The 23,464-nt window shown below is 45.2% G+C and overlaps 1 protein-coding gene across 1 annotated transcript in view; it reads left to right on the top strand.

Annotated features, from left to right (window-relative positions):
* The first annotated feature begins 496 nt into the window (after window positions 1-496).
* The window catches only part of PHAF1 (phagophore assembly factor 1), a 29,026-nt gene continuing 6,058 nt past the window's right edge, over window positions 497-23,464 (top strand). The window contains exons 1-10 of the mRNA XM_068527646.1: window positions 497-564; window positions 673-788; window positions 6,658-6,740; window positions 11,033-11,116; window positions 15,767-15,810; window positions 17,637-17,716; window positions 17,952-18,046; window positions 18,881-18,978; window positions 19,068-19,180; window positions 22,978-23,111. Of these exons, the coding sequence (XP_068383747.1) occupies window positions 725-788; window positions 6,658-6,740; window positions 11,033-11,116; window positions 15,767-15,810; window positions 17,637-17,716; window positions 17,952-18,046; window positions 18,881-18,978; window positions 19,068-19,180; window positions 22,978-23,111 (795 nt within the window). The 5' untranslated portion in view covers window positions 497-564; window positions 673-724. The remainder of the gene's footprint in view (window positions 565-672; window positions 789-6,657; window positions 6,741-11,032; window positions 11,117-15,766; window positions 15,811-17,636; window positions 17,717-17,951; window positions 18,047-18,880; window positions 18,979-19,067; window positions 19,181-22,977; window positions 23,112-23,464) is intronic.

Genomic DNA, 23,464 nt, shown 5'->3' with positions numbered 1-23,464 from the left:
TTTGAGTTCGACCCGAGCCCCAGGGGCCGCAGCGAGAAGGAGTCATTCCTGGACAACTAGAGGCAGCTACGGCCGCCGTCAGTCTCGGCACCAACCAGGAGTGCCAGGGCGCTGGTGCGTCTTGGGCTTTGAGACTCCGTGTCCTCCCTCCACGCTGGACCTCAGGTGGTGCGCCCTCGGAACTCGCCTTTTGCGCCCAGTGACTGCGAGTGGGCCGTACATGCAGAGACGGCAGACAGGTGCTGTACAGCCATGTCACATGCATGTATTGCGTGGTTCACACATCCTTGTGTGAAACGTGTGCGGTGTGGTGTGCAGATGTAGGGGTTCACGGAGTATGACTTCCGGATGATACTCTGAGGCCTCTCTCTGCCTTCGCCCGGACTGTCGCAGCAGCCTGTCGGGAGTTTGCGCCTGAGTGACTCCGCCTTAGCTCCTCCCCGGCGATTGAAATCCCGCCTTCGCCCCGCCTCTGCCACACTTTACGGCCCCGCACGCCACTTTTGCTGCAGACGGTTCTGCTGCCGCCGCTGCCTCAGGCTGCTGCCGGTGAGGTGAGGTGAGGTGAGGTGTGGTGTTGGGCCGGTAGCGCTGGCGACCGGGTAGAGGTGGAGAGCAGGGCTGCCGCGGGTCGGCGGGGGCGGTGGGTCACCTGCTGCTTTGTTTCTTCAGCTCCGGTCCCGTCCGCGCTGCCGCAGGGAGGCCGCCCCGGCGAGCTGAACCAATGCTGGATCTGGAGGTGGTGCCCGAGCGCTCTCTGGGAAATGAGCAATGGGAATTCGCGCTGGGTGAGTATGGGGTCCTCCCTCACGACCCTACTCGCTGATCTTTCCTTCCTTCCTGGCCCTTCCCACCTTTGGGTTCTGCTCCTTACTCCCCTGCGCCCGCGGCCCTCGGCTCTTTGGAGCTCCAGCCACTGGATGCCCGCTCCGACCGCCCCGACCCGGCAGCGTGCCGCTCTGCCAGGCCCTGACACCCTTGCATCAGGCCTCGGCGGGGCCCCTCCTGGGGCAGTGCTTCAGTAATAATAACAATAACAATGGCTGACACGCCCCAAACATTGACTCAGGGCCAGGCCCTATTCTCCTCTGCATAATTATCTCAAGTATGCCGCCGGGGTCGCTACTCTTTGTTATTTCTATCCCCATTTTAAAGACCAAATAACTAAGAAGTGACTGACACCCTTGAACACCGCCACAGTGGTCTGTCTCCCTTTGCTTTTCTGGGCTGTGGGTAGTCTCTAGGAGAAACCCAGGCACTGTTCCCATCGTCAGATGTCGGGGATCTGGTCAAGGGAGTTAAGGAGAGTTTGTGTGTGTTAAAGGAACTTCTGACTAGCTTCCTTCTCGTTTTTAATGTGGTTGATGTGTGGTGTAATCTAAACCCAGACCTTAGCCGAGAGAGTTAAAGGTTGAATGAAATAGGAGTTCGGGGAAAGTAACATTTAGCTTGTAGAAAATGCAGGTTGGCCATTTTGTGAGTTTTGGCCCATTTTTTCCCTTTCCTCAACGTCACTACCTTTATGTGTACAATCATCTGCATTCGGTAACCCCAGAGGGTGTTTACTTTTATGTTCCAGCACTAGGAAGAGGGGGTGGGGAGTGGGTGTCTGTGCTGTTTGTTTGTGCAGGGCTGAACTTTTGTCACACTAATTTGGGCTACTGGACTGAGTCAGCTGCTCCCTTGGGCTATAGCTTATCCTTGAATCTGGAAGACTTGTGTCTGTGGAGATAGGGTAGTTGAGAAACTGCAGAACAGATTTGCTGGTAGGACTCTGCTGGTGCTCAATGTCTCCGTGAACTGAACAACAAGCCTCCTCTGGGTTGTAGGAGCCAGTTTTATTGAGAATTTTCAGTCACCTTCTCATAACACTCCAGCTTCTTGTGAAGCACCAAGAACTTGATTGAGAGGCTAATAATAATATCTTTGCCGCCAGGCCCATTTGTCCTGCTGATGCTGTTTGGCTTCTAGTTAGGAAAGAACCTCCCCTAACCACAGCTTATGCTCATACCAAGACTTCACAGGGCGGAGTGAAAACTGTTAACTATAGCTTCAAACTGTGCTTGATGGTGTGACCAGGTTGTGGATCTCTGTAGTGCAGTCTCTGGGTCAAAAGTAGTGATTAGGATATCATTTGAGATTTCCAAAAAATTGGGTGGGAGAGTAAGGCTTCTTCTGTCAACTGTTGCTTTGATACCTTAACCCCTACTCCTAACTTTGCCAATTTCTAGGAATTAAGGATTTGGGTAGTTCTTTTAGGCTGTCTAAGTAGCAACCACAAACAGTGAAAAGAGCATTTGTGTACATTGGGCCCAGAATTGAGCTTTGAGTGAAAGCTTATGCAGGGAATGAGCCTTGATGATCATCAGCCTTGATGATTACTTTGTGGGTCCTAAAAATCCGCATTTTTGGGAATTCCCTGGCGGTCCAGTGCTTAGGACTTGACGCTTTCCCTGCCGGGCGCCCAGGTTCAATCCCTGGTCGGGGAACTAAGATCCCACAAGCCGCACAGCATGACCAAAAAAAAAAATTTGTATTTTGGAATTGTGTCTGCCTGAGAGATGGTGGTCATTTAACTTCCCCAAGCTTTTTATAAAAAATAATTTTTCCCTCTTTCTCAATCTTCCCAGCCCTCAACACATTTAAACTGCAATTGAGGCTTATAGGTAGGGATAGGTCTAGGAAGTGGATCCGTGCTTTAGAATTACATTCTTAGGCTAAAGTCACCACAACCCTGTAAGGTAACCTCCATTTGCCAGATGAAGAACAGGCTCAGAAAGGCAGAGAGGAGGAAAAGAAGCCTAACAGATTTTCTGCTTCTCACTGCTCTGTCCTTCTGAGTATGGGCTCAGCTTTGTCTCCAGGTTTCTTTTTGGAATCTGTGCAAATGCAGATATATCTAGCCCTTGCCATCATCCGCCTGGCACAGTGAGGAGCTGCATCCAGCTTTTTGGCTGCCTTCCTGGCCTTTGTGTACTCTTGGGAGATTAGGGAAATGCCAACAACACCGAGACAGGAAAGCCTAGGCAGAGAGGAATCTCTCAGAGTACCACCCATGGGTTGACCAGTGGTGGAGTAAAGGCAGTGCAAACTTGAAATGTTTTCAGTGAGACTTGCAGGGTGTATTGGTATGGAGACATATCTCTAAATCTGTTTTTAAATTAATCTTGAAAAAAATTGGTAACTAACAAGGACCTACTGTATAGCACAGGGAACTCTTCTCAGTACTCTGTAATGACCTATATGGGAAAAGAATCTAAAAAAGAGTGGATATATGTATATGTCTAACTGATTCACTTTGCTGTACAGCAGAAACTAGCACAACATTTTATATCAACTATACTCCAATAAAAAAATTTTTTTAAATTAATCTTGAAACTGCCCAAGCAGGCTAGATTTAAAGGGTCACTGGAGAATGGTCTTCTCTGAGATTACCTTGTTCCAGAGAGACTGGGGACTTACTCTGTTGAAGGGTCATTCTGTGGACTCTGCTTATAATCATTGAAAATTAAGTAAGAAGTGGTCATAAGCCCTGAAGAGCTTAGTCTAGTGGGAGGGAAGGAGTACAGAAATAGTTCATTTTATTATAATGAGGTAGAGGTTGTATAGGGTGCTGTGGAAGGGGAGAAGAGACTTGACCTGACGTGGGAGTTCAGAGAAGGCTTCCTGTTATTCTGTAGGAACCAATACCATTCCTGGAGCCAGTGAGCACCAGGAAGGCCCTGTCAGAAGTCTACTGCCAGATTTTTCAACTACACTTCTATAGACATAAATCTTCCAGTCAGGTTTAAAAAAAAAAAAAAAAGTGGGAAAGATAGATGGTGTGGGGAGCTACAAGCAATTTGGTATTGTAATTAGAGCATGATGTACTAGTGGAAGAAGATCAGATCCCCAGATTCCCTATGTGTAGTTAGCTGCCTGGGACACTATCAAAAGAGTCTGTTCAGTGGAAAAAAGGATGTTAGTAAAGTGTTGTGGGCATGGGTTTAGGAAGAAAGTTTGGAGACTAGATTTGGAGAGATGGGTAAGGAAGAGGAATCTAGAGGTTTCTGGCTTGAGTGACTGTGTTAGAGATATTGAGATCCAGCATACAGAGGAGAGGCCAGATTGAAGAGAAGATTAAAAAGTCACTTTTAGTCTGTCAACTCTTTATTTGCCTTTTTTTTTTAAGGTTTATTTATTTAGTTAAAATATTTATTTATTTATTTGGCTGCACCAGGTCTTAGTTGTGCCACGTGGGATCTTTAGTTGCGGCATGCGGGATCTAGTTCCCTGGCCAGGGATCAGACCTGGGCCCCCTGCATTGGGAGTGTGGAATCTTAACCACTGGACCACCAGGGAAGTCCCTATTTGCCTTTTGATATATACAGAAAACAGATTGAGATGTAAGTCAGAAACTAGTTGGTTGGGTGAATGAGGGATGGGCAGAAGGAAATACTGCCCATCATAGAGACTTGGGAAAGTTGGAGGAACAGCAGGAAAGAGTGGTATTGATGGAGACAGGATGAGAATTCTCAGAGGGAGAGGGTGGTCCTAAGGGCCTACAGGATCTATGTATTGTACCTAATTGCTTTATTTCACTCATTCAGAGCTCAACAGATACATAGAACCACTTACTGTTGTGTGGTGGGCATGGTAATTGAGTGCTGAGGATACAGCCGTAAGACAGATGTTGCCTCTGTCCTCAAGGAGGCATGTAGGGGAGACTCTTACAGATAAATAAATGGAATGGGAGGCTTCATTAGATAAGGCAGTCAGGGAAGTGAAGTGTGAGCCAAGACCTGAAGAGTGAGAAGAACCAGCTGTGGGAAGAACATTTCAGCAGAGTTGAGTTAGTGCAAAAGCCTAAGGTGGGCAAGAGCTTGATGTGTGCTAGGAACAAAGGGAGGCTTGGTGAGCAGTGGAAAGAGTAGAGGAGGTGGCCAAGGTCCAGAATATTCAAGGCTGTTAGGTGATGACATGTTGTTTGGGTTTTATCCCCCTGTAATGCGAAACCACTGGAGGGTTATAAGCAGGCAAATAATGAGTAAGGTGTAGGATGTGTAGCGTTTAGAAGACTGACCGTATACTCCACACCCTTTAGGGGGTTAGGTAACTCTTAGAGCTAGAACGGTGCTCGGGTTTCTTTGCCATATACATGGTTGGTTCCCTTTAGAAGCCTTTTGTAGCCTGCCTTTACCAGCAGCTGTGTGACAACTGGTCATTGGTGGCTGCTTTGTCTCCTCCAGGTGGGTTACTCCCTGGAAGCCTCAGGACCCAAAGATTCCAAGGCCAGGAATTTGATGTGGTTAGGTGCAAAAGAACTGTCCCTCAAGAAACTGGTTCGTGCCATGTGGCCTTCTCTTTCTCAGCACCTGAGGTTATCTGTCTTGCCTACGTGGATGTTTGCCCATTCCCTCTGGGAGAGACAGCATAGATGCTCCTCCATTTCAGGAATGGCAAAGCTGAATGGTGCATCATCTTGTTCATATTCTCAACAAACATTTAAGTCTCTACTGTGTGCCAGGCTCTATGCTATAGAAGGCTGGGAAGTACCTTAAGGTGTGGTTCCCTCCAGCTTTCTTCAAACTGTAGAATGGACCATTGAATGAAGGCAGGATCAGATCATTGTTTAAATGTACATGGGTCACACATTTTTTAACCTTCTAATTCTTTGTGTGTGAGCTCTTTTCTGCACATGTCTCCTGGAATCAGAGGTAAACTGATCTTGAATGTGAGCCACTGTGCTGCCCCAAGGTCATATGGTGGTCCTTCTTCCTTTCTCTTATTACCTAGCCCATAATCCTTCAGTCCCACTAAATAAATGTTTATTCAACAGCCACTGTATGGGTCCCCAGTGCTGGGGATCCAGAGAGTGGTGAATAACACAGACACTGTCCTTGCACTCATGAAGCTTTGTTTTTGGATTGTCTCTGTGAGTATCTTCTTGTTTGAAATATAATGCACTCTGTGAGAACATACTTTTTGCTGTTCCCCATGAGTCCCTGGAATCTTTGAGATGACATTGGGATCTGGATTTCTTAAACTGGGGGCATATGTAAATTTGTTTAAAATGGCCCACGAGTTAAAAAATCAAGTGTTAAGATTTAGAGGATGTTTGTGGGTTGATAAGTGAGAATCCATTGAAATTCTTCATAAAAGAAGTTGATTCTGGTAAATGTGTGATTTTTCACTTTTTAAATGAGCCCTTACAAGTCATGTGCTCCTGCAGACTAAAAGAGAAGACAGATGTCAGAAAGGAAGAGAGGAAGGACCTGCCTAGGTTATATGTAATCATGGCAGAGTGAGAATCAGAACCTTGGCCTCCAGAGTCATGCAGTCAGTGCATTTCTTACTCTGTTCTTTGGTTCCTGCTGACTTGCTTTCTCTAAGCTCTTTGCCTGCTTGGGATCAACATGGAAGTCCCCATTTCCAGGAAGTCTTTTATATTTACTCCCTCCCCTTATACAATCCAGTTATTCCCTTAGTGCTTGCCGTTAACTTTATTCTCTAGCTCTTACTGCTTATTGAACGTTTATTTACTCAATATGTCCATAGACTTTAGTGGCCTCTGCTCCCACCCCAGACTTTACTGCAGGGACTAATGCCTAGTACAGTGATAGATGTCAGTAAATGGATAGCCCAAGTAACCACACAGGTGTCCTTGCTTTATTTCAGGAATGCCTCTGGCTCAGGCAGTAGCCATTCTTCAGAAGCACTGTCGCATCATAAAGAATGTCCAGGTTCTCTACAGTGAACAGGTGAGTGGTGGCTGATTTGTTTACTGAGATAGCATCTCTACTCAGTGAGTCACCTCTGGAGGCTGATGCTCTGGGAGATACTGACTGGCAGGAATTCCTAGGTCAATGCATTTGAATGGGAGAGTCTTCAACACTAGTCAGTTACCAAGTACATTTTCTTTGATTCTGAAACTTTTGATAATCTAGTGCTGCCAAGCTTAGACGAGCCGTAATAACCAAACTTGGTTTTTTATTATGTTTGACTTACCTACTGGCTCTTAAAAGGGGCTTTTTCAGGCTTCCCTGGTGGCGCAGTGGTTGAGAATCTGCCTGCCAATGCAGGGGACACGGGTTCGAGCCCTGGTCTGGGAAGATCCCACATGCCGCGGGGTGGCTGGGCCCATGAGCCACAATTGCTGAGCCTGCGCATCTGGAGCCTGTGCTCCGCAACAAGAGAGGCCGCAATGGTGAGAGGCCCGTGCACCGCGATGAAGAGTGGCCCCCGCTTGCCGCAACTAGAGAAAGCCCTAGCACAGAAACGAAGACCCAACACAGCCATAAATAAATAAATAAATTTAAAAAAGAAAGGGGGGGTGCTTTTTCAGTGGGAGGTCACCTCAGGGATTGTCTGGTCTTCTAGGGTGCTTGCCTTCCACTTTCATGTTTAAAGTAGTCTTTTCTGCTTTGTTGATTGCTTTGGTTTGTGTTCAGGATTGTTGCAGTACAGATTTCTAGCTAGCACAGCATCCCAGACTTGAAAAGAAGCAGGTATAGCTCACCCCTTTACTGAGAATGATCTGATATATGGAAATTACAAAACATTGGCTCCAAGTTAATGGACATGTTTTACTTTTTTTTTTTTTTTTTTGGTCTGGTTTATGGTAGTCTCTATTAATGTTGTGCCCAGAATTAACCCCTATAGTATAATGTATATGTACCTACAAGGACCTTTTCAGTTTCCGGAAAGAGTATACTATATTTTAGGTTGGCACTGGAGCAGAACTTTTTGAACATCAGGATTTCTTTTATTAGGTTTTATAAGTGAAGTTAGAAACATTTTTATAGACCTTTAGAAATAAGATTCTTCTTATCTTTAAAAATGGAATCTCCCTTCTGTTGAACTCACTGGAATCCGTGGTTCTTCTGGACACAGACACTATGGAGCAACCTTTGTGGTGCCCTATGTGTCATAAACCTCAGGGAATAGTTTTGATCCTACACAGGCTATAAGATGTTCTCAGTGCCTTTTCTGAGACCCTTTAAGTACCGAAATGATGATTTTATTTCCATTTGTTTCAATTAGTTTCTGATCCTAAAGCAAATGACAGCTTATTTTTGACATGAAGAATGTTGTGGATTAGAGGTGGGTGAGATTTCTGTGAGGCTTCCCAGTTTGGCTTAGTGTCAGAGTTGAGCCTGTTACCTATACCCAAACATTACATTTCATAGTACTGTACCCCTCTGCCAGCCTAGTGAGACCCATGTGAGGGGTCCTTCTGAGACAGGGAATGCTTAATCTCCAAGCAAGTGCTTGGATATTCTTGTGCCTACCACAAAACACAGGACTTGGGCAGAGGTTCGTGGAGCCACAATGCCAAAATGGTTTCTCATTTATTAAGTGAAGGATGGTGACTTCCTCTTTTTTGCACTCAGATCATCCCTAACCTTATCTGACTTTCAGTGTTAGACCATGAGGGACTTACTCATGACAAGTAGCAGCCATCAAAACAGGGATAATGGGCTTACTTCTTGAGCTTATAGCCACCTGTACATTTAGTTAAATCAGATTTAAGCACCCAAGATTAGATACATTTGAAAGTAGGCTTTAAACTTTCTTAACCAATTATTTAAAATGAAGTTTATTTCATATATCACTACCATGTTGTCTGTCATTCCAGTCTTTGGGTACAAATAGTAGTTTTAGCATTAATTAAGCGAATTTCCCCCAGTGTCTTCTAAGCAGCTGAAATCATAGGATTTTTTGGATTTTTTTGTTTGTTCTATTTATTTATTTGTTTGTTTATTTATTTTTGGCCGCATTGGGTCTTCGTTGCTGCGTGCGGGGCTTTTCTCTAGTTACGGCGAGCAGGGACTACTCTTCATTGCGGTGGCTTCTCTTGTTGCGGAGCACAGGCTCTAGGTGCGTGGGCTTCAGTAGTTATGGCACACAGGCTCAGTAGTTGTGGCTCACGGGCTTAATTGTTCCGCGGCATGTGGGATCTTCCCGGACCAGGGCTCAAAACTGTGTCTCCTGTATAGGCAGGTGGATTCCCAACCACTGCGCCACCAGGGAAGCCCCCGGAATCATAGGTTTTTAAATCCAAACCTTGGTTCAGATCTATGCTTTTCCCCATTTCTTGGTTGTCCGACTGTAGCAAGTTAATAACCCGACTGGTTCTCCTTCTGTAAAGTGGATATGGTTTCCTTATAATAGAATAAGCTTTTGATGAGGATCAAGAGGAAATAGTCTCTCAGAGCTCTGATATGTTGCTTCTTAAATGTGGGTGCTGTCCTCTTCTGCCCTCCTTCCCTTCCTTTCCCATTTGTCTCTTTGCTTCCCATCATGTGCAGAAAATCATTTGGCCCCATTAAACATTTCAGAAATATCTTGTCTCTAACAAATCACACCTTGGAAATTAAATGTGCATATCAAGTAGGTCCCATCTTTCTTACGGGGAAGAGATGTTAACAACTAGCAGAGACAGTTTTACTGAACTGCAAAGGACCTGCTTAAACACCACATAGTACATGTGTATTTTGGTTCTGTAGATATAAAATACTAATAAAACATTAATTGTGAGGATGATTTACTTGCTTTTGAAAATTGCTTAGTTATGTCCTGAATTGTAACAGTGCCAGGGAAAAAATGATCAGATCTTGGGAGTGTGTAAGAAAATTAAGATACTCCAAGCAACGATCTTGAAAGATGCTAAAATCTTGCTTCATCCTGCTTACCACCATGGACTAGCCCTTTCAGAAATAGAACTGTGTATTCTGGGTTGAGAATAAGTGACCTAAGGTCAGGGTTCATTATTCCATTATCTTGCTTGAGACCTAATGGCTTTAGACATTCATACAGACCTACTGGAAAATTACAACATTCTTTCTTCTAGTGTTTGCCAGGTATAATGGTGCCACCTGGGCCTGCTGTCTTGTGAAGCTCAGTGGGGTGGAGGGGAGCAGACAATCTGAGCTAATCTCAGAAAGCTCTTTCTCGAGAATTTTTCCAGTAAGGCCCACACCAGCAGTGGCACCTGGCCTTCCAGCCCATATCTCTGTCTCTCACAGGCATACCTTCATTTACTGGGCCTACCTTGAGAAGCTCTATAAAGAAAATTGTCTAAACCCTTTTCACAGCTGTGTGCCAATTTCAAGAAGGGGCAGGGTTTTGGATGGTGGTGTTTTTCTTCTACTTCTGGGCAGCCTGGTTCAGGCGTATGGAGAGTCTTCAGACTTTGAATTGATTGCATTGGCACAGAAGCAGGCAGGTGGGGCAGACTCTAGGAAAGAGTACTGTATGCTGAGTGCTGAGCTTGGTGCTTTCTGATCTACTATCTCTGTCCTCATAACAACCCTGGAGGGGAAGGGGTAATGGTATTCCATGAAGAAACTAGAGCTCAGAGAAGTTTAGAGTCACTTAAGGTCACCAGCTCACCAAGACTCAAGGCTAGCTCTGTCCACTGCTTTGCTGCTGCTCCCCTCCCCCCAGGACTCAGAAGGGGCAAATGTAGAAATACGACTCCTTAGGTATTAGACTTGGGCTTTCCACTTTCTGATAAGGGATGGTGGGGGGAGGGAGGGAGGAGTAAGAGTGTCATCTCATACATAATCAGATCACAAGGTACTTATTTGTCCTGGAACCTGGCATAAAACAGTCAAAGAATAAAATGTGTTTTCCTGTGGGTGGTACAAACAGCCTGGGAGTGAATGAACATAGGTTCAGCTGACACGCATTGACCATTACTTGCTGAGTTTGGATCCTGGCGAGGCCTTTTACAAGGCTTTTATTCCTCATCAACTACTCTGTAGGTTTGACAGCAGTAAACCCATGCTACAAATGTGGACCTGGGACCCTCGAAAGAAAATGGCCTGTATACTCACATAATTTTGGCCTTCTCCCCCAGGTAATAACTCAAAGGCTGGAAGTAGAGGACACTGCGTTCACAAACCAGTTTCTGGATTCCAAACCTGTCAGCTGTCTACACTTAGATATTCCCTGTGCACTGCATTTATGTTGTAAGGTTTCAGTGGGTGCTGGTGAGAATACTACATGTTCAGAGTGTGTATTTATTTATTATTTTGGTTTTTTGTAGTCTCCTCTAAGCCATGACCTCATCCTTAACCTGACTCAGGACGGGATCAAACTACTGTTTGATGCTTTCAATCAGAGACTTAAGGTAACTATAAATGACGACTAAAGTTTCATGTCAGGCTGATTAACGTGTGACGTTGTGGGATGTTTCTGAAACTCATAAGTGGGAGTAGACTTTTGTGGTTTAGAGACAACCACAATATAGGGGACTGAAGCTGTGCCTGTTCCCCTAAAAAGAGAGAAGCTGGGGGTGGATTGGGATGGTTGGAAAGAGGCTGGGAAGGACTCCAGCCCCGGGCTCCAGAGGTGAAGGGGAAAGAGTGTTGAAGATTTGGGAACATGCTGTGGGGAGGGGGCTTTTATGTTGAATAGGAAAATGAGAGGAGCTAAGTATTTGGCATTTATTTTATTTATTTATTTTTGGCTGCGTTGGGTCTTCATTGCTGCGCACGGGCTTTCTCTAGTTGTGGTGAGTGGGGGCTCTTCTTCGTTGCGGTGCGCGGGCTTCTCATTGCGGTGGCTTCTCTTGTTGCGGAGCACAGGCTCTAGGCACGTGGGCTCAGTAGTTGTGGCTCGTGGGCTCTAGAGCACAGGCTCAGTAGTTGTGGTGCAGGGGCTTAGTTGCTCCGCGGCATGTGGGATCTTTCCGGACCAGGGCTCGAACCCGTGTCCCCTGCATTGGCAGGCGGATTCTTAACCACTGCGCCACCAGGGAAGTCCGATCCTGAGTCTTTAAAAGCTTACTTAAAATGGGGACTGACTGCAGAATAGGACCAGAAGACTTTAGTAAGGTTTTTATATCTTGTTGTTTTGCTTCATTCTTGGGTCAAACAATAAGACTGGGAATATGAAAAATGGAAACTGTTCTTCCTAAAATGATGAAGCTTGGATCTTAACACCACCAGCACTGAGTTGATTCTTGAGCCCCTTTAAAAGGAAATGTAAACAAAGAACTTGCTGGTATGTAGGGTTGTCTTAATTGGCAGTCAAGTGCAGTTTACTAACACCTGTTTCAGTCCAGGATGTTTTTAATACACTATTTACAAATGCCTGGACATGAAAGGTTAGTCATGTGACATCAGACTCATGCCTCAGAGTCATAAGGTTGAATGTGGCTCAGGGCAGTGACATGCCAGAGCCATCGTCCTGGTTAGGTTATAGAGTTGCCTTTCCAAAAGGCTTGGAAGACAGAACATGGAAAAATGATCTGTACATGGAATAAGAATTCCTCATTTATGATGGTTTTTCAAAAAGGAAAGTTTGATGTGAACATTCTTATCCCCACAACACCCTTGCCTCCTCTTGTAGGCTCAGTCATCCTGTCTTTACTGACCAGAAGTTCCACACTGGCAAAGGGTAGAAGGTGGTCTTCAATGTGGCTTCATCACAAATTAGGGGAAATTAATCTGGAAACACCTTTACAAAGAGTCACTTGTCTTTAACTTGGTAAATCCACTTTAGGAAACATAACCCAAAAAGATTATGGGGAGGGTAATAATGCCAGATATTTACAGCAGGGCTTTTCATAGTAATGAAAAGCCAGAAGTAACCTAAATAGACAACAGTGGGGGATAGATGGGCAGCCTACCATAGAGTTAGAGCATGGTGAGGACAATATTATATATTCAGTGAGCACTTAGTACATGTTAGGCACATGGCTGAGTGCTTCCCATGCATTTCCTAATTTAATCTTAACAAGCCTGTGAGTGGTACTTCTTACCAATGAAATAACAGAGGGACAGAGGATAAGTGGTCTACCTGACACCAAGCTTTTAACCCTATGTTACCAGAGTGCGGTAACTGGCCACTGGGAATAGAAATAGCTTAGGTTTGTTGATGAGTATGGGAAATAGATGTGATAAAAGCTGAAGAAAATAGTGTAAGCATACTATGCAGAAAAGTGAGGAATGGGAAAAGAGATAGAATAGAACCTTCTCTCTGCCTTCTGTGGGGTCCCTATGAAGAAAGAGGGGCTGGGGCCCTGCCTGAGTCTCTGGAAACTGATGAGTGATCCCTCAGGTGCCCTGGGTTGGTACCAAGTCTGACCTCACCCATCTGCCTGCCCCTCCATCCAAGGGCTTCAGAAGCTGCTTCTCCCCGATGCTATCTCCTGCAGTTTCCCCATCCTCTCACTCCCTGCCTATGAGAGAGCGCTATGGAATGATGCTTCACAAGTCACAATCTTTACAGCCACCTGTCTTTTCCTTTCCTATCTTGGCTGCTGCCATGTCTTCTCCTCTGGGGAAATCAAGGTCTTTTCCAGCCCAGAGGGTGGAAAACCATGGACTTCAGGTTTCCCCAGCTACTTGTCCCTATGGCCCAGAAAGCTCCATGGGTCAAAATCTGCTTGTTGATTCTGGCAAGGGACCCAGAGTGCTGACTCTCTTGGAGTCCTTCATGTCACAGGTGCCACGCCATAAGTGTTGGTGTGGGCTGTTGGCAGGTGAATGATAGTGTCACAGCAAGAATATCCTGGAGGCCCACAGGGTGAGCAATGGGCAGCCCTTGGGGGATCGTTGGCCAGCCATAGTGGTAGCACTCAAAGAGGCAGAGTGCTTGCCCCTGCTATACAAGCAGGGATTCTGGCTGAGGGTTGAGGCTTCTGCCAGCATGGGACCCTGGCCTCGGTAAAATGGCATACCAGTTTGGCATAATACACTGCCATGCCCAGGCTTTCTGAAGATAGTGTCATGAATCACAGCTATTCCCCTGCCCTTGCATGACCTCTCTTGCCACCACTTTTCATATTTTTGAACTTCATATTGCCCTTAGCTATCTTCATACCCGGCTGACTCCCTGACATGTGTTGTGTACCTCCTCTGTGCAAACTAATGAGCCAGACCTCAAGGGGCTTAACTCAGTGGTACCTGTGAACAGCATATGCTAATAGTGGTACCAGTGAACAGCATATACTAATAGTGTAGGAAAGGGCAGATGGAAGTGCTACAACAGCCCAGCAGAGGGAGTGATTCTTAGCAGCAGGTAGGATCAGAATAGCTGCACCTTATAGTTAAGAGGTGCCCAATTTGTGGTTCAGTTATGATTCTCAAACAAAGTTAGGGACAAGTCTGACCAAGAATGAACTGCCTGTTATGTTTCTGTTCCTGTGACAATGCCAGATGCTCCTGTACCCAGTGTCCTACAGCCCTTCCCAGGATGAAGCCCTGATTGTCAGGGCAAACAGACATTGAACCAGCTCTGCTTGTGCTTCTTCAGTGGGGGCCAAACCTCCCAGCTGTAGGATACCAGATGGTACTCCAGGCCTCAGCCAGCTATGCTACTGCCTGCCTAGCCCTTGACACCACTGTCATAAAAGACTTCACAATGCTCATTACTTGGCATCGCTAGTGGCTGAGTGTTCAATACTTTTCCTTTGTCTCATTCCTGAGTTCTTGACATTTCATCTGAGGCTGAACCTTTTGAAACTTCACAAGGGTCCTGAGGTTCTCCAGGTTTGACCAGATGCTCTTCGTTAGGGATATAGCTGAATATTGTCACACTTGACCTAAGCTAATGTAATATGACTTGTTTTCTAGTAGGATAGACCTCCCCCTCCATCCATCTTTTTTTGTTTTTGTAAACCACAGTATTTTGAAACTATTTTTGAAAGGGATTTGATTTGGGTTTTTATAATGCAGTAAAGTATACAATAAAAGGAAGGGGGCTCAGTATCCCCTTTACAGTTTACAGCCTTCACAAACTGCATGAATTTGTTTCTGTGGAGGGTTTCACTGTCCTATAGCGTGGTATGTGCAATCTTTTATGTGACCCAGCAGTAGGTGATATCTAAAAACCTGACACGTAACATCCATGGACATCTGTTCAACAATCCACTAGAAAGAGGGGTAGGGTGAGTTTATGCTGTGTGTGTGGTATGGGTTTTTCTTCCAGATTTAAAAATAAGAACAGGGGCTTCCCTGGTGGGGCAGTGGTTAAGAATCCGCCTGCCAATGCAGGGGACACGGGTTTGAGCCTTGGTCCGGGAAGATCCCACATGCAACTAAGCAACTAAGCCTGTGCACCACAACTGCTGAACCTGCACTCTAGAACCCATGAGCCACAACTACTGAAGCCCACACACCTAGACCCCGTGCTCCCCAACAAGTGAAGCACTGCATTGAGAAGCCCGTGCGCCGCAACGAAGAGAAGCCCCCCCTTGCTGCAACTAGAGAAAGCCCGCGTGCAGCAACAAAGACCCAACACAGCCAAAAATAAATAAATAAATTTATTTATTTATGTATTTATTTGTTTGTTTATTTATTTATTTAAAAAAAAAGAATCCGCCTGCCAATGCAGGAGACACGGGTTCGAGCCCTGGTCCAGGAAGATCCCACATGCCACAGAGCAACTAAGCCCATGCGCCACAACTACTGAGCCTGCGCTCTAGAGCCCGCGAGCCACAACTACTGAGCCCATGTGCCACAACTACTAAAGCCCACGTGCCTAGAGCCTGTGCTCCCAACAAGAGAAGCCACCACAATGAGAAGCCTGCGTGCCACAACCAGAGAAAAAGCCTGCGTGCAGCAACGAAGACCCAACACAGTCAAGAATAAAATAAATAAAATAAAATAAATAGATTTATTAAAAAAAAAAAAAACGTAATGTGCAGTGCTTCAGGAGAATTTCAACTAGTGATAATTTTTTTTTTCTTCACTACTCTATAAATGTCTTTCTGATTAATCTTTTTCAACTGCAAAGCACTAACAGCTCTTAAACATTTGCTTTTTGTTTTTAGGTGATTGAAGTATATGACTTGACTAAAGTAAAGTTAAAATATTGGTAAGTTTTCTCCTGGTATGTGTCGTAGGCTTGGTACACATGAGCTTTATCTACTACCCATATTAAGTTAGTAAAGGATTCCCATCTTTAGCAGTTCTGGGACTACAGCCTGGTGCCATGATTTCCTCATGCAGCCTCCAAGTCTACTCAGTTTCCTGGGGAAGAGAAGGAAACCTCATTAAGAACACACTGTGTGTGAAACACTTCACATATGTGGCAATTTATTTAATCTCACAACAAAGCAGGACCTCAGCTCAGAGGTCTGTGACTGTCCCCTGGGTCATAGCTGCCCCTCCCTGCACAGCCTCTTTTGGCACCTCTTTATGTGTTCATTACCAACAGAGGTGGGACAAACCAGATACATCTGACTTCAAGGCCTATGCTAAAGAGAATGCCAAAAGGATTACTATTTGCGGGGCCAAAATCTGCTTTTTAGAATGAAAATGGGCTGTATTTGCCTGTATGATGCACAAATATTTGAACCTCCTTATGGTAAGGCGCTGTGCTGGCATCTAGAATATTCCGTTCAGTAAGCTTCCTTAACAGGCTTACCTTCTCGAGGGTGTGTAAGGGATCAGTTCCTGGGCTGACTCAAGCAGTGTTTGCCAGTAGAGAAGTGGATAAAGCAGATGCATAATAGCACTGACCCCTGTAGATTCTGATTGTCTTTTAGTCTTGTTGGGGCCTTCTGTACCTCAAGATCTGGCTTCTCTTTACCCTCTTAAGAGACAGTGGTGGGTAAGAGTGAGGGTTCTAGAGTCAGGCTTCCCTGAGTTTGAGTTATGACTTCTTCATTTTATTACTCTGTGAAATTGGGCAAGTCACTTAACCTCTTTGAGTTCGTTTTCTCGTGAGAGAAATGAAACCAATAATCAGGTTGCTGGGTTAGGAAGATGACATGAGATAATACTGGTAAAGCATATAGCACAGTGCCTGGTTAAAAACAGAGGTTCCAGATGCAAGCTATTATATATAGAATAGATAGACAACAAGGTCCTACTGTATAGCATGGGAAACTATTTTCAGCATCCTGTAATAAACCATAATGGAAAGACTATGAAAAAGAATGTATATATAATTGAATCACTTTGCTGTACAGCAGAAATTAACACAACATTGTAAATCAACTATACTTCAATAAAATAAATTTTTTAAAAAGCAGAGGTTTTCCATAAGTGATAATTAATTTTTTAAAAAGTATTCTTAACCTTAAACATTTTCCTTAAAGTTGTAAATGATTTATCTTCATGCTCATTATCTGAAATCATATGCCTTTCTTTGCTCCCAAGCCCACCCCCCTCCCAGGTATTTTTCCTTTGCTTGGGATCCATTCCTCCCCATCCACATACCCATTCACCCAATCCATGAATGCTGGTTCTTCTGCTTGTTAGGAAAACAAGCTGCCTCGCTTGGCTATACCCTTTTAAGACATTCATCCCTTTTTAAGAAAGTTCCTTTTCAAGCCAAACTACTAGTAGGCATCCTGGGAAAACACATTAACAGTGTCTATTTCTGAGTACTCTTTATCCAAGTCCAAATGTCATGGGGCTGAGGCCGGATTTATTTCCTTCTGAACTGGCCTGGTGGCCACAAATGTCTTGGGAGGTCCTAGAGGACTAATTCTCTGTATCAACCTCAGGAGAATTGACTATTTCTGACCTCATTTATTGTCTCTTATTTAAAAGTTCTATAGTTAAACTTTTATTTTGATATAATATTAGACTCACCCACCTGTGTTTTAAGAGTAACTCTTCCAGCCACCATCTCTAATGATCTGTGAGCCCATCTTGCAAAGCCTGGTATTAAAAAGTATCTCTGTTTTTCAGTGGTGTGCATTTCAATTCTCAAGCCATAGCTCCCACCATTGAGCAGATTGACCAGTCTTTTGGTGCGACCCATCCTGGAGGTAAGCCAAGTCCATTTGATTCCTCTGGTCATCTGTAGCCATGTTCCTGTCGGATTTGGGGATTGGTACTTGGGTGTACAGGAAGGCTCTTCCCTCTTGCTTTCAGTCTAGTAGGTCAGTTCAGAAATGAGACACAAGGAAGGTGTTGCCAGCCATCACTCCCTGCCAGGCTGGTTTGTGTTCGCAACTTCTGATGCCATTCAACCATGCCATTTTCTTCTCCCCACTCCCACAGTGTACAACTCCGCTGAGCAGCTCTTCCACCTCAACTTCAGAGGACTGTCTTTCTCTTTTCAGCTAGATTCATGGACTGAGGCTCCCAAGTACGAGGTTAGCCTTTCTCTTTCCCTGATATTTATTGCCCGGTGCCTAGGTGATATGGGTCAGCAGAGTACCATTGGAGGAGGCTGGATAGGTGCTCTTTCTTTGGTTTCCTGATCTCTGAGGTCTTCGGAGGCCAATGGGGGCGTACAGTGGGGGAAGCTGATAGAACAAAGCCCTGGCTGGCATTCCCAGGAAGAGGGCGCTTCCAACTGAAGAGTGAGGTTGAGCTCACTTTGCAGAGGTAATTCCATGTCGTGTGCTTTAAAACTCCAAATCACCACAGTTTTTCTCAATGGCCTGGAATTTGAGAGAATTCATCCTTAGGCAACAGCATCCTTAGTGTTATGAAATGATAGCTTTTTGTAAGTTTTACATTTTATTAAAGGAGGCATTTCTACATTTTCTCCCTGGTGAAGGAATGAAAAACTAAGTAAAATTAAAGATGAACTTGCATGATTAGGTGAATTTATTGACCTGGAGACAGGTTGGACTGTGTGCTTTGACCTGGCCAGTTTCTTTTTTTAATATCAAGAATTTTAATAATCTTGATAAATAAAACAAGCAGACTTCAAAGTTTCTCAGAAACCACAGTCCCATCCTTCTACGCTGTAGGTAACCATACCCATTTTTATAGAAGAGGAAATAGATACAGAAAATTTGTACCAAGTAAGGCAGTACCAGTAGCAGAGTTCTATCTGAAACTGAGATATTCCTATTCTAAGTTCCTTACTTTCGTGACCTGGCCAGTTCTTGAAGACCATGAGTGTCGGGAAAATGCCAGAGCCTGAGTCGCATGGCCCACAGTGTGCTTTTATTAAAATATTTGTCTTGTGTTTGCAGCCCAATTTTGCCCATGGTCTGGCTTCTCTCCAGATACCCCATGGAGCAACTGTGAAACGAATGTACATCTACAGTGGAAACAGCCTACAGGATACCAAGTACGTGTAGGGGAGCACAAGCTTCATGCTAAGGCCATGGGCTCCCTGGGAGGGAGGGCAAAGCCTCTGCTCACTGTGCCTTCCCCCAGGGCTCCCGCAATGCCCCTGAGCTGTTTCCTGGGCAATGTGTACGCTGAGAGTGTAGATGTTCTTCGGGATGGAACTGGACCCTCAGGTTTACGACTTCGCCTACTTGCCGCAGGTCAGTTACTGGCTTTGGGGTGGTGGATTCTCCGTTACGTCCTTGGTGTGATAGTCTAAAATCCCACGTCCTTAGGATAGTTGGTAGAAGACAAATGGTGCTGATGTTTATGGTTAAAAGTTTTCATTTAAATTTGTGAAGGGACAAGACAGTCTTATTTTGAGCAAATCTTATAAACGGCAGTAAAACTTCTTCCCTCGGCAGGTACATCAGCCTCTGTGTACTTATGTAACTTTGCAGTGGTTCCTACGTCTTGGAGATATATCTTATGGGCTCAGTGTTGTATGTTGTCTCGTTTTCCACCCTTTGTGCTCATTTCTCAGAGTAGACTGGCAAGAGGAACTTGTTGAATTGTGGTTTAGCCATACCCTGCTCAGTTTTGCTGACTGTGAACAAAAAGAGTTGCTGCCTTCAGTAGCTGGTCTCTCCAGGATTCACGCCTCATCTTGTGATTTTCTTGTGTGGACAATCTCAACTCCTTCGGACCTTTGGATTATACTTAGTGGTACCGAGATCCTCCGGTGTGGAGTTTGCCTCCATAAGGATGGCCTGGGGACTTTGAGCTCCATGACCGGGCTGTGCCTTAATGGAGTTCATATTCTAGCCAGTGTTTGTTTGTAAGCTGGTGTCTTGCATCAGTCTCTGGGGCATCCGTTCTCAACCGTTTAGAATATGGTATATAAACTGTGAACTCACTCCCCTGAACAATTAGTTCACAGCCTCCAGGTTAGAAATTTCTTTTCTTTTCTTTTTTTTAATAATTAATTATATATATAACTTTTTAAAAAATAAATTTATTTATTTTTTGGCTGCATTGGGTTTTCATTGCTGGACGCAGCCTTTCGCTAGTTGCGGCGATCGGGGGCTACTCTTCATTGCGTTGCATGGGCTTCTCATTGCGGTGGCTCCTCTTGTTGAGGAGCACGGGGTCTAGGCGCACGGGCTTCAGTAGTTGTGGCACGCGGGCTCAGTAGTTGTGGCTCGTGGGCTCTAGAGTGCAGGCTCAGTGGTTGTGGTGCACAGGCTTAGTTGCTCTGCAGCATGTGGGATCTTCCCGGACCAGGGCTCAAACCTGTGTCCCCTGCATTGGCAGGCGGATTCTTAACCACTGCGCCACCAGGGAAGTCCCAGAAATTTCTTAAAATGTGGTCTTCTAGCCATGGCAGAACACCAGCTACTTAAAGGAACATTGCACTTGAGCTGTAGTTTTTGAGAGAATTGAGATGTGGTAACAGGGTCAAGCAATTTAGGTCTGTCTTCTCAGGAGGACTGCTGCTTAAAACAGCAGGATGGTCAAGGATGGTGTGACTATCCCAGGTGACAGCAAGAGGAGCCTGTTGAGAGTAGGGGGTCTCAGCCAATTCTGACTGCCACCCTGTACAGGACACTCCTAGCAGTCACATCTCACCGCTTACAGGGTCAGTGGGGAAAACACTTTAAGTCAAGGCATCACTGACTTACTATCCAACCCAGTACTCATTGAGAGTTTCCTTTGGCAAGCAGAAGGGTAGCTTGTCCTGGCCAACCCATTTCTCACATCTTTTTCCTATGGAGTGTGGCTACAGTGATGCTTTTAACATGGAAAGTCCATTCAATTGTCTTGATCCCCACAATAATTTATAGGATGACTCATTCCAGGGAATCAGAAACTAAAATAGTCTCCTAAAAAGAACTAAGGGTAATTTTACCTGAGGAGGCTTCAGGTAGAGTGAGACAAGAGAGGAGGCTCTGGGACTTCCCTGGTGGCCCAGTGGTAAAGAATCCGCCTTACAGTGCAGGGAATGCGGGTTCGATCCCTGGTCAGGGAACTAAGATCCCACATGCCGCGGGGCAGCTAAGCCTGCGCCCCACAACTGCTGAGCCCACGTACTGCAAATTACAGAGCCCACGAGCTCTGGAACCCGAGTGCCACAACTACAGAGCCCACCCGCCCTGGAGCCTGTGCACCACAGCTAGAGAAGAGAAAACCCGCTACCACAACTAGAGAGAAGCCCACGCGCCACAACGAAAGATCCTGCATGCCTCAATGAAGATCCCACGTGCCGCAACTAAGACCTGACGCAGCCAAAAAAAAATAAAGTAAATAAATCTTAAAAAAAAAAAAGAGAGGAGGTTCACCTGTGAAGGGTGTCTCCCCTGTAGCCCCACCTGGACATTCACAAGTATCTGGTACTTGGAGACATGGGCACACAGTCCAGCTTGACAGGACTTTTGGTGGGTTCCATAGGTCACCCAGCCTTGCCTAAGTGCAGGATTTATAGACAGAGGTTAATGTAGACCGTGGTTTTTCCCAGGACCTAGTTAATTTACACACAGCTGTGTGTGTGTATGTGTCAGGAGTGGGATTTGAAACAGCTCTTATTTTGCCACTCAGTTTATATGTGCTGTGACTTAAGACTCTTGGGTTAGTTGGAGAACTCAGTACCTCTTTGTTTCAGATTTTGGATCCCTGAAGTCTTCTATATATAACAAATGGATTGTTATGCGAGAAAGAGCTTTGTCAGCTATAAAGCCCTGTGTAGAGTAAGGTGATGGTGGTGGTTATCATGGTACCAGGAATTGCAGTCCTTGGATTCTTGGCTTCCTTTTATAATTTTGGGCAAAACACTTTGTCTTCTCATCCACAGAATGGGGGAAATTTTACTCTTGGTGTGTCTGTTGCTATTCCACAACCACTTCTGTGTATGTGTGTGTTTAACTAGAACCATTTCTGAAATGTATTAGACAAAGTCAGGGTTGCAAGATTCTTCCCAACAAAGAAACTTCTGGCAAATCAGGTTTTTTTCTTTCTCCCACTTGCCTGGTTTGTCTCTTTTGAGTGTTAGTGGGTCTGGTGTTTGTAGAATTAGGGAATTAAAAGTTAGTGTGTGCTTTGCTCTTGGCTCTTTTATAGGGTGATCTTCAGGTCCAGTCTCAGGTTGGGGGTTACCATTGAGAAGTACTTCTTTTTTTTTTTTTTAATATATTTTATTTATTATTTTTGGTTGTGTTGGGTCTTCATTGCTGCGCGTGGGCTTTCTCTAGTTGCAGTGTGCGGGCTTCTCATTGCGGTGGCTTCTCTTGTTGCGGAGCACAGGCTCTAGAGCACGGGCTTCAGTAGATGTGGCCCGTGGGCTTAGTAGTTGTGGCTTGTGGGCTCTAGAGCGCAGGCTCAATAGTTGTGGCGCACGGGCTTAGTTGCTCTGAGGCATGTGGGATCTTCCCGGACCAGGGCTTGAACCCGTGTCCCCTGCGTTGACAGGCAGATTCTTAACCACTGCGCCACCAGGGAAGCCCCGAGAAGTACTTCTTAACGTAAATCCTTGTATCTTGTCAGGACCTAGAAAGTGGCAAGAGATAATAGCACCCATTTATATATTTCCGTAGCACCTGTGCTGCTGTTTATTGTACCACAGTTGTGTGATGGTCTGATTGGAATCTTCATGCCATAAGCTCCAGTGTGGGCAGAGACTGCACCTGTTCTGCTCACCATTGTTTCCTCAGCATCTAGCAAAGTGTCCTAGCCCATGGTGTCAATGACTGAATATTTGCTGAGTCAGTGAATGACTTTTCCAGAGCTCTGTATCACTTTTGTGGGGTTGAGTGAATCTCTCGCATTGTTTTGAGTAGATGGTGATCTCTTCTAGCATCTCAAGTCCTGGTGACCTGGTACTTCTGCTTACATGCAGTCTTGCCCCTCAGCCAAACCTGATAATGCAGCATGCAGCCACTGGCCTCTCTAGGGCTCCCAGGACCCTGGGCTGCAGGGTTACAGGCGCTGACTGGGAACCTGACCACCTGTACCTTGTTCTTTCCAGGTTGTGGACCCGGCTTATTAGCAGATGCCAAGATGCGGGTATTTGAACGCTCAGTGTATTTTGGCGATTCCTGCCAAGATGTTCTTAGCATGCTTGGCTCTCCACACAAGGTCTTCTACAAGTCAGAAGACAAGGTAGGGAAAATGTGTTTATAAAGTGAATAGGTGGTGTCTCTCTCTCTTTTTTGTTTCAATCAACTTTAACTTAATATTGAGTAAATGTAAACTGCTGTTTTCCCATAGGACCTGCTCTATTAAAGCTGATGGAAAAGTAAATTGAAAGCTCTTTTCTGACCCCTGTTGGTCAGATTGTTCTGCCTTTCCTTGGAGACCAGGGCGCAGTCTATAGTCAACCAAAGCTGGCTGGGTTGTTCGGCACCATCATGTGGGACTCCCACACTCTTGCTTCCCCAACAGATTAATGTTATACAAGAAGCACAGTTTGTAGACTCATTTAATCCAAGAATTAAATGTATTAAGGGGTTGGA

This window comes from Eschrichtius robustus, chromosome 19 (genome assembly GCF_028021215.1).
Source record: "Eschrichtius robustus isolate mEscRob2 chromosome 19, mEscRob2.pri, whole genome shotgun sequence".
NCBI lineage: Eukaryota > Metazoa > Chordata > Mammalia > Artiodactyla > Eschrichtiidae > Eschrichtius > Eschrichtius robustus.
The sequence above is the reverse complement of the archived record's forward strand: the minus strand, read 5'-3'. Positions and strand labels throughout refer to the sequence as shown.